The 11,684-nt window shown below is 34.7% G+C and overlaps 1 protein-coding gene across 3 annotated transcripts in view; it reads right to left on the reverse strand.

Moving 5' to 3' along the window:
* Positions 1-11,200, reverse strand: part of SPINK5 (serine peptidase inhibitor Kazal type 5) — an 82,970-nt gene extending 71,770 nt beyond the window's left edge. For all 3 annotated transcript variants that reach the window (XM_063643226.1, XM_055285722.1, XM_055285721.1), the window contains exons 1-4: positions 11,146-11,200; positions 9,879-9,904; positions 4,770-4,897; positions 2,991-3,063 (exon numbers count right to left, since the gene is read on the reverse strand). In XM_063643226.1, coding sequence (XP_063499296.1) covers positions 2,991-3,063; positions 4,770-4,897; positions 9,879-9,904; positions 11,146-11,200 — 282 coding nt within the window. The remainder of the gene's footprint in view (positions 1-2,990; positions 3,064-4,769; positions 4,898-9,878; positions 9,905-11,145) is intronic.
* Positions 11,201-11,684: the final 484 nt, after the last annotated feature.

Consider the following 11,684-nt stretch of genomic DNA (forward strand, 5'->3'; position numbering starts at 1 on the left):
AAGTGTATAGGTAAAAACCGCTATGATAAATATTACCCTCAATGGAGAAACTTTAGAGGTATTCCCTTTAATACGAAGAGACAAGGTGATTATTTGATGTTCATTACCATCACTAGTGTTTAACTATTGAAGTCGGGATCCTTTACCAATTATACAAGAAAAGAAAGAAAGATGTGCTAAGATTGAAAGAAATATTATAAAACTTTTGTTATATGTAGATAATATGATCAACTACCAAGAACAAAAACAAAAGTTGTCTGACATAAGATTAACCTGAAGAAATCAATAGAATTTGTGTATATCAACAATAAACAGATAAAATATAATAAAAAACAAAATATATTCAAAATAGGAATAAATTTACACATTTTAAAAATATTAACAAAAATAAAAATCTCTGAATATTTTACAAATTTTATAAAGTAGATCAAAATTATATGAATTACTCATAAACTATTCTATGCTCATGAGTTGAGAAAATTAATACTGTAAAAAGTCAATTTTACCCAAATTAATTTACAAATTCTCTGTATCTGTAAACACACTGGGTTACCAAATTCAAGATGAAGTTTTTATAAACTCAGTTATTTTTATCTCTAACATGTATATGGAAACCATATGTCTATGCATAGGTCCATCAACTTTTAACAACATGAACTAAGAAGGGGGACTTACCATACTAGTTATTAAAGCAATAAATCAATCTGGAAAAAGAGGGACCTCAGAAACACACATACACTCATGTGAACTTAATATTCTATAAAGTTGGCAACCTAAATCATGAGAAACATTGAATGAATGAATTCATCAATTAAAAAAACAAGTCTACATGTACCAAAACACCAGAGATCAGAAATTATGGATGACTGGATTGAGATGGTAGGGATGGAAATGGAGAAAAGGAGTTAGATTTTGGAGGCAGTACCAACAAGACTTGTTAATGGAGGGAATACTAGAGTCGGGAAATGAAAGGATGACATACTAGTGAAAAGAAAATTAGTGATGAAAGAGTGAGTGAGAGGATGTCTGTAGGAGGAAACTCCTTGAAATGCAAAGCATCTTACTCTGAGAGTTAGTAGCAGGGCTGATTTTTGATGGGAGAAGTCTAAGCAGAAAAAATGAGCCCATTGTTCTCTTTTATAGTGGAGAGAAAAACAACAACAACAAAAAACACATGGTGTAATTGGATGAATCCTTTTAAATACAGAGACAAGGAAAAATTTAGACAGAACTTATTTGAAATTCACCCAGCCAAATGTTAACTGCCTTAACAATGGAAGTTACTCCTTAGTTATGTAAGTAGTTTCCGAAGTAGCGAACCACATTGCTATTAAGAGTTTTATCTAGAGGGTTTTATTTATTTATTTTTTTTTACAGTTTTGTGTGTGTGTGTGTGTGTGTGTGTGTGTCACTCAGGCATAATATATTAACAAAAAGTAATTTTATTTCTTAAGACTGTAATTTTATTTTTTAAAACTCTTACTTGATTAAAATTCAATAAATTTCTGTCTACATACGGAAACATCTAACTAGCTATATTTTTTAGATAGGTTTGTTAAAATCGGTATGTTTGTGTGTATTTTGCTTTTTTGTCATTTCCTCATATTTTATATTTTTAAACACCATAGATATATCATTTTTTTATGATGAAGACAGAGGAGGAAGAGGAGGATGGATGTTAGAAAGTGAGCCGCTCTTTGAATGTGACAAATAAGACACATATAAAGTTGCCACTAAACCTTTCTGGCCCCCAGAAAGGTTTATATTATTTCATAGAATATAAAAGTAGTTCTCTTTTGCTACAGATAAAGAGTTTTCAATTATGGATCAATTTTCTGGTGTCTGTTACTGTTTTAAAAGTGAGACTGGTTGAGCCCAGCAAATACTTTAGTAGACTTATGTTTACTGTGGAGGCTGAGGTTCTCAGACGTTCTTGGCTAACACTGCCAAGGAAGATGTCAGCGTTGTTAGACCATGCATGTTATAAGTAATTAAGGTGTACTAACCTTGACTGATGATTTTAATTATGTGTTGGGACCAGCAGAGAAGGAAAAGAAAGAGGAAATTAGTGAAGAAACTGCATAGGAGACCTGGGGTGATGTGAGTGGTGGTTAGAATAGCTGGTGGTAGTCCCAGCTTTGTCAATAACCCATTTGTGAGATATTGTAGACTAGATATATATTTCCACCAATCTGGACCCCAAATTTTTATTTTTTAAATTTTATTTTTATAATTTTGTAAAGATTTTAAAAATGTTTATAAATGAAAAAAATTATAAAGTGAAATGGTTTATATAGTAGGATACATTTGCAGTTTCTTTCCTTCCTTCTATCTTACTTCGTAATGTTTTATGACCATTTTTTTTTTACCAGAGAACACTTTTCTTAAACAAAATATTAGCCTGAGTCCCTGTCTGCAAAATAGATATAAACAAGCAACTCTAGTTGAATTAGGAGGACTCTCCAGGTACTGGAACATATACAGTAAAAAGCAAAAGAGTAAAAGAAAAAGGAAACAGAATGAGTCAAATGCCTGCTAGAACATGTCAAACCCTGAGACTGGCTTTTAAAACTCATTTTATAGATGAAAACATTGAGATCCAGAGATACATGAATTTTCAAAGTTACATAGGCAATAAGAATTCTAAGATTTGAACTTAGTTCTACAGTCCCAGGAAAGCTCTTCTTTGGGCTAAGACAGGACAAGAGGAATGAGAAATGATGGCCTTGGAAGGTAGACATCACACTGGCTCACTCCACCTCTTAGTTTCTGTCAGTGCCTAAAATGTTTTTAGAGTTGGGTCATGGGTTGGGCCTATGGACAAGATGTACCAGATATTTAGCCCACCCCTGGACTAACCCATGTTCCCTCCCTCCTAAGTTGTTGGCTTCAAAACAGGTATGACCTAGTAATTAAGGAATAAACAGATAGCTCTAAACAGAGTCAAACATCCTCTCAAAAGTAAACAGGTTGGCTCCAAATAGTCTCACCTCTGTGGGGGCAGTAGCCTTTGTAGCTCTTGCTAAATGCCTGCCCCTCTTCTGTGATTTTGATTCTTTTTCCCTGGAAAAGGACAAGAAATAGCATAGTTTAAACATTGTTTGCTCAACTTTTAGGAATAACAGCTAACATGGTAAACTTAATTTTGACTGCCCTCCTCAGCCTAGCCTGGCATGTCAAAATCAGTAGCATGTTCAGAAATGGACACAGTACCCCAGATCTCCCCTCAACATTGAAAACTATCTCGAATATGGTATTATTATAGGTAAGAATCTCCAACTTTAACTGCATAGCAGATTACCTTCCTGGAATACTTCCAACAGCCAGGTGGTCACCAACTCTCAAAGCTATCTGCACAATTCTTTGAATGCAGTTTTTGAAAGAGAATATTCACATTGAACCTGCTTATATTGGTTGTAATTCCAACATCTAGGGACCCACAGAGCAAATCAATTTTCTCTTCCATAAGGCAGTTCTTTAGCAATCTGATGACAGCTTTTATGCCTTACACAGCCTCCTTTCCAGGTAAAAAAGACAATTTTATTCCAACATAATTTACGTAAGTCATAAAAATAATAATTGAATGAGTAACTTCAAAATGATAAACTGTCTTTAGACTCTTAAGGCATTTCATTTTTGTTTTACATTATTTTTCAGTAAATTTATTATATTCATACTTTCAGTCTCATATTAAAACATCTTATGAAACAAGAAGAAAATTTTATAATAAATAATATACCTGCTGGTTTACATTCAGCTTTCAAAAGAAGAAAGAATTATTCAACCTGCCCTAGGCCTCCCATCCTCTATTAAATCTCGTCCAGCTTCTTTATAGTCTCACAATCTCTTCACTAGAAGCAGTGCATGATCAAACAATCTGAGCTTCATTATCCCAATATGATTGACTACGTCAATCCCCAAATTAAATCCCATGACACACACCAACCTGACATTTAAAAAGCCAATTATAACATAATTATCCTAAGTGGGTAAGCTCAGTATTGGCTTGCTACCACTGTTGAAGTTTTGACAGTGGTCAGAAATTGAGGCTAACCTTCCTCTTCAAAAACAAATTAGGACATTCTGGTTTGAGGATTTGCAATTGATAATTCAAGCCTTCTTTTACCTTTGGGGTGACAATGGAGAGAAGGAAACCAAGTTAAGAAGCATTGAATAGAGATTGGTAAACTTCCAGGATACTAATTCTTTCTGAGCTGCAAGGAGTTGGAAACTATAATCTACCCTTTAGTTCATCTCATCCTAGAATAATGCTAGGTGTCTAAAGACACTGGCAGCTCACAGAATCAGGGTATACCTTGCTTAGGTCCTTCTGCTGGTTGGCTGCCATGGGAGAGTCTGGCATTATGCTTAAGCTGATCTTCTCAGCCCCTAGGCTGCAACAGAATCAGGTCTTAACAGGCCCAAGGAATCTGACTTTCTTTGTCAAATTCATTTTTTTCCAAAACCAGGAAGTTCAAAGTGGAACTACATCCTCAAAAGACTATAGAGTGCTACAGAAGGTATTGACACTAGGCCCTCTGGAATGCTTTCAGAATCTTGTTTGAGTGATTATTAAAATCTTTCCAGGTGGGTGGCAATTATCCAACTTTATCTGATGGGAGATGTCAGAGTGATCTGCTCAGCACTTTTATTTAACCATTTCGGTTTAGAAAAATGCACTTGAAAGAAAAGAAAAAGAATACAATTACTAGTTCAGAGACTAGCTGTTAACTCAAACATTGGAAAGGAAGAAAGAAACCTTTACTCACAGTATCATTTTGCACGTGGCACATTTATTGATGAACATTATTCCATCAAGACTTTGAAAAAATTTCTTATCCTGGGGACAGAACAGTTTTCCATTTTTCATAAATGCCTGAAATTCATGGCATATTTCCTAAGATAATGCCAAAAAAGTTGTGTTAGCTGAAACTACATCAAAACAAAGCTTTGTTTTGATATATATGTAGATATATGTATATGTCTACATATATATACACACACAATTCCAAGATTTTTTGAAGATTAATTACGTAAAGCCCTCAGAGAATGCCTGATACATAGTAGATATTCAATTAATAAATTATCCTCCTTCCTGCTTCCTCCTTTTTTATTATTATTGTTTTGATGTTGCTGGTGATTGTCATTATTGTTACTGGAATATGCTAAGATGACACATATAAAATACCTAGCACACAGTAGGCCAATAGTAATTGCTGTGAAAGGAATATGAAAATGTTGCTGAAGGACTGAGGCAAGGTGTTTGAGCATTGAACATTATAAAATGTCTGCCTACATTTCCCCATGTCTGTACTGCGACATATCAGTTCCTAGAAATTTTAACAGTGTTAAATGAAAAAACGATTTCTTGGTTTTATATATACCTGGAAAACAAGTTTCTAGACTGGTTTATTTTCTGAAAAGAACTTCATGTCCCTTGATAAATCATTTGACTTACGAGCACAGGCAGACTTACCTTAAAGCTAATAAAGCTTAAGATTCAGGGCCCTTCACTGTAACATCCTCCTTCCGAGGTTCTGGGAGAGGCCTAACCATTTTGCATTTTCAAATTTGCATCATATTTTTTAAAAAGTACCCATACTCCCACCCCCACCACCATTACCACAAATGTCATCAACACTACTATCACTACCATCAGAATCAAACCTTGTGAATCTATGGAAGTACTGAGGAAATTTCTCAATAATTGCATAAGCCTTTCTCTCTCTTTCTCTCTCTCTCTCTCTCTCTCTCTCTGGTAATTTTTTTTGGTATATCCTTTGGAACTAAAATCCTACTATATTTGTTTTAGGCATTTGGTTTTGTAAATACCAATAACTACATTATACAAAGTTTAAGGAGGACAGTGGAAACATTTTAAATAATAGAATTGGTGGGGAAAAAGAAAGTAGAATGATCTTCAAAAGTGGTAATTCTTTCTTTTCACTCATTCAATATTAAATATTATTATTAAAGTCCTGCTATACATCACTCATTCTTTTTTAGGAGCTTAAAATATGGTGCATTTCTGCTACCTAGTAAAGTACGACTTTAAAATGTTATATTCCCTTTTAATTTAGAAAATTCACTAGGTATTTATTTATTTTTAGACAGAGTCTTGCTCTATCGCCCAGGCTGGAGTGCAGTGGCGTGATCTCGGCTCACTGCAACCTCTACCTCCCAGGTTCAAGAGGTTCTCTTGCCTGAGCCCCCTGAGTAGCTGGGATTACAGGTGCATGCTACCACATCTGGGTAATTTTTGTATTTTTAGCAGAGATGGGATTTCACCATGTTGGGCAGGCTTATCTCGAACTCCTGACCTCAAATGATACACCTGCCTCAGCCTCCCAAAGTGCTGGAATTATAAGCATGAGCCACTGTACCCAGTGAAAATTCACTAGGTCTTTAGATTAGGCCTTTGGAATCTAAGGGGATTTTTGTTGTTTTTTGTTTTGATTTTTTTTAATCTGCTTCAAGTTGCTTGTATAAGGAAACAAATAAACAAAGCTTTTGCTTCAACTCTGACAAACACAACCTCTTCCAAAAAATTTATTCAAGGTTTCTATTTAGGCTCCTATATCTATAACTGGTGTTTTGTGCTTGTTGTTTTTTTTTTTCTTTTTCTTTCTTTCTTTCTTTCTTTCTTTCTTTCTTTCTTTTTTTTTTTGGAGAGGCAGAGTCTCACTACATCACCCAGGCTGGTCTTGAACTCCAGTAGTCTCCTATATCTTTATGATCATCATTGAATGAGCCAGCAATCACTTATTATTAGATTACTATGCTTTGCTAGGTGCCATAGATACAGCATTAGGTAGAACAGAAGTATACTTGCCTGGATGAATAATGGTGTACTTAATCTAGCCTCTTAAAAATGGTAGGCAGTTGGTAGCACTTGCAAAATGATTAATGGTGAAGGAGAATAACTAAACGATATCACAGACCAGTCCTGGGAAATTTAGCTAAGGATGGCATGCTTAAATATCTCTAAGATTATTATAGCTACACAGTGACTCCATGAGAGTAGCACAGTAGTAATTTCTGGACACGGATTAATAACTGGGCATCTTGAGATCTGTCTGATCTCTGATTCCACAGTATCAAATGCCAACTTTGCAAGTTATGCTTACCTTGCTGAATATAATTGATCCTAAAATCCATATAGTAGAATCAGAGAAGAGCCTGGGGTCTTTGTAATGAAAATATATCCCTTATTAAGTAGTCTTATAGAAAGTGTATAGAAGAATAGAAAATTTATAGAAGACTCATGATAATCCTGGAATAAAGCTCTAAATAATTTTGAAAGTTTATCATAAAAGAGTAGCATCAGGCCAGGTGCAGTGGCTCATGCCTGTAATCTCAGCAATTTTGGATGCCAAGGGAGGAGGATTGCTTGAAGCCAGAAGTTCAAGACCCTCCTGGGAAATATAATGAGATCTTGTCTCTACTTATAAAAAAAATTAAAGAGTTGCATCAATAAGAATAATCCCTAAATTGGACTTCTCCAATGTCACTGTTAAATGAGAACTTAATTCCTAGAAAGACTCCCTTTCTTAGAAACCAAGCATCAGAGGCCCAAATAATGGGTTAAGAAATTTGTTCACAGTGATTAATTAGTTAAGATGAGATTCAATGCTATTTTTCTGAGTTATGAAATTATCCAATGTATTCTCTTGGGAAACAGGAAAAAACCATAAAAATGGAAAGCAGCAGTTGAGTTTTTCTCTGAGCAAAATGGAATACCCTTTCAATGACCATAATACAGAGGGTTGAAACGGAAGCATATTTAGACCAAAAGTCATCCTGAGTTGAGTAGATGACTTTTCAGCACCCGTTTACTTGCAGGGTAACTTCCAGTCCCTGGCCTGTTTTTGTTTTGTTTTGTTACTGTTGCTGTTATTCTCTTTTTCTCAGCATGTCCCAGGAAAACTGGAGCCCTCTAGGGCCAAGTTCTTCCTGTTTCCCTCACTGGCTGAGGCCTAATTTGTTGTCTTCTATTGTCCATCTCCAGATATTATAATAAAACCCTCCAGGAGCTGCCATTGCCCTGTCTCAGTGTTAGAGCACTGACCAGCTTGCTTTTGCCTAAAGAATGACTCTTAGGTGATGACAAATTTAAGCATGCTTAAGATCCTTGCAGATTGCTGCAGTGCTTTTCCCTGCTGTTTAGGTTCATGTTTATGACATTTAACATGCTTTTATCATGCTGAAAGGAACCCAAGCTACTAAACTTGGAAAATAACCAAAATCACAGCATCATAAAAAAGACTACATCAATAGTTTTCATTTCTGACACAGTATCCAAAAACTCTGATTAGAAAGGCTTCCAAATAAATAATTACTTCTTTGTGTTCTTGCCTTTAATACCAAATATAAGAAGTCACTAAATTTGTTTTTAAAATATTTTTCAGTGAAATAGAGGTTAATGCTATGAAAAATATCAGTGTAAAATTCATAGTATCTGCCATAAATCACCAACCATCATCACGGACTCTGAAAAAGAAAATGATGGTTTTATACACAGTGATATTTATATAATATCCTTCTTTTTTTCCAGTATAAAACTTCCAAGTGAGCATGCTCTCTGCTTCCCAAATGTCTAGCTTATTTTCTACTCTACTGAACTTTCTGGACCTCTCCTTATCAGTAAACTTAGATGAAATAGTAGAGAACATGATAAAATTCTCTAGAACACTCATGTAAGAAGTTTCTTTAAAAAAAATCATTGCAACAAAACATGGCAAGAGAGTATTTTAACCACGGTTCTCAGAGTTTGAACGTACAGAATAGCTGTTTCACATTTTTATTCCTTTAATGTTCATGGCCAGAGATAAAACAAATTTTGCCACATATTCAGCAAAACATTTAAGATTGTGTTTTAAGTGCTGAATTAATAGCATGCATAGCAGTGTGTGTGCATATAAATATATAAAATGTGTGTGTGTAATTGGTCATCTTGTCTTTCAAATAGATCAAAAAATTTAACTTCTAGTAGAAAATGATTTTTTAATTTATCAAACAAAAGAGCTTTAAGAGTTGGTAAAGCACCTTCTTGCATCAGGGCCTCTGTGCTCACAGGTGCTTCTGTCTGGTCTGCTGTAAACTGCAAATACCTTCATGGTTCATTCCCTTATGACCTTCAGATTCCTATTCTAATACTGTCTCTCCAGAGAGAACTTCCCTGATTATCCTTATGAGAATGGATACCACCTCCATTCTCAGGGATCCTATTATGCCTCCTGATTTATTTTTCTCCTAGCATTTATCATTATTTAATATACCATATGTTTTGCTAAGCTACTTATTGTCTGCTTTCCTACACTAAAATGTAATTTTCAGGGCAGGAATTTAATCTATTTTGTTTACTTAAAAATATCCCCAGCATCCAAACAGGGTCTGACATCTAAGAGATGCTCAATAAATATTCATTACATGAACTATATACACTGACTATATACAAGATACAGACCACCCTGTTTTGCATAATGATTACTAGAAAATTTATTTTAGCTTCCTATGTGGTATATCATGGCTTGTGGAGATGTTAAATGGAACAACAGTAGTTTTCCAGTTGATTTATTTTTTGTTTATGAAATTTTAAAATGCTCCTTTAACATGATAAATTGCCTCTTGCAGACATCCATCATCATTAATATGTTGAGTGTGTGTGTCTGTGTGTGTGTGTGTGAGAGAGAGAGAGAGAGAGAAAGAGAGAGGCTCACGTCCTGATTCATAAAAATCTGTTTCTGTGTTTTTAACAAAAGCTATTAGTACCTACCAGTATAATATATTTGTATTATTAACATGAAGGTGTTGGCCACAAGCCATTTTTCTTTGGGAATCTTGGAATGAATTCAATGAACAGAAAAAGCAGGACTAACCTGATCTTCATTCTCACTGGCAGCATCTGGGATGAAAATATAGAAACCAAAGTTAAGGAAATGTAAAATATTTAATAAACAAAACAAACAATTCATTTAATGCAGCATCTTGATTGCTTTAATGACAATATGTTGTAAAACCTCAAATGGTTTTTGAACACAATAAGATTTATCATGGCAAATAAAAGAAGGGCACTGGACCAGGAGATTAGTATATATACTCACAAAGGTCTAATCACTCAGAAAGTTACAATTACTTTGGAAAATAATACTCATGTGAATTCTAACCCCATCAAAATAGCTCATCTTCTAAAGGTCCTTTCAGAGTAATAAATGGCAGGCTCCCTTTTAAAATTACAATATAACATACATGCAAAATACCATACCAATTATAATAATTTTGAAACTATGTTATAGTTGAAACTATAATATAGCATTACATTTATAGGATATATACATAAAATTTAATTTTCTGAATTCTGGCAGCTCTACCTCCTTATTACAGCTACAAAAGTTAGAGAGCTGACAGAAGGTAAGATTAAGGTCACAGGCTATTACACTCTCTCATTAACATACGCTCTTTTGTACCTACATGCCTATTTTAGGAAAATAGGCATTGTTTGTATATGATTTCAGACTATCTCTGAGTTTCTCTTTTTAAAAATTTTAATACAGCAATGTAAGTCTAAGCAATTTGTGTTCTCTTAGGGTTAAATAGCAAATATAAAAATCTACCTTCCAGCTCCCACAAAAGTCCCTCACTCTTTGGGAGAAATGCTTTCAACCCATTTAGCATTTGAAAACACAAGACTAAAATAAGCTAGAAGATACTACTGCTTTAAAATAAGAACAGATGATTGAATTTTAAAAAATATTTCATTTATACCTATAGCATTAAAATACATTATTTACAATTAAGTTTTAAATGTCTATTACATATATAAGAATATGCACTATGAATCGATACATTTAGCAAGAGGAAGATGAAGAAGAATCTATTCAGTTTTCAGAATTAATAAAGAATTAATGGAAGAATTTCTCATGGTTAGAAAATTCAGATTGTCTCAAACTACTTGCCATTTCTAAAGATAACAACATAATTATAAAGCCACATATATAAATCTTTAGAACTCTGTGTCTGGCAAGACATTTCAGGATTATACATGCATACGTAAACATTTTTTGGCAGGAGTAGGGGGAGAAAAGTCCCTTCCCCAGGGCTTTGAGATGTGTGGCAAGAGGCTTAGATTACACACAAATTGCTCACCTTGTATGAGGCAAAGAGCCAAGGGCAGAAGCACTAACACTGTGGCTATCTTCATGTTGAAGATGATGCAAGTCACCTACAGGTCCACTCCGTGCATTGCTCAGCTGGTGCAGTATGACTGAACTCGGGGCGATGCAGTTTACTTTTATAAAGCACTGGTGACTCCCACATAAAACCAGTTGTTCAAGGTCATGGGACTTATATACCACACCACTTTAGCTTCCATCCTTTAGGATCCTGTCAGGGTGTCAGGTTTGAACAGAGAATATCTATTTCTAAAGCAGTAATGTTCTTTCATGGTACCTCCCCCAGAACACAATTGATTGAGTCCACAGACCCTACTCAAAGTGGAATATTCTATAATCCTATATAATAACCGAATTCCTCAGAAATATCAGATATACTACCTTGTAGACAAATATGTTTCTGACTGGACTCCCTTCATAAGTGGGAGAGGAGAGGAAAGGAAGACAGATTGGTTGTCCTACCAGTCAGGTATAGATTTAAAGATTTCCACGTCCAGAGAAATCCAGGGTTCC

The sequence above is a fragment of the Symphalangus syndactylus genome, chromosome 7 (assembly GCF_028878055.3).
Source record: "Symphalangus syndactylus isolate Jambi chromosome 7, NHGRI_mSymSyn1-v2.1_pri, whole genome shotgun sequence".
Classification (NCBI taxonomy): Eukaryota; Metazoa; Chordata; class Mammalia; order Primates; family Hylobatidae; genus Symphalangus; species Symphalangus syndactylus.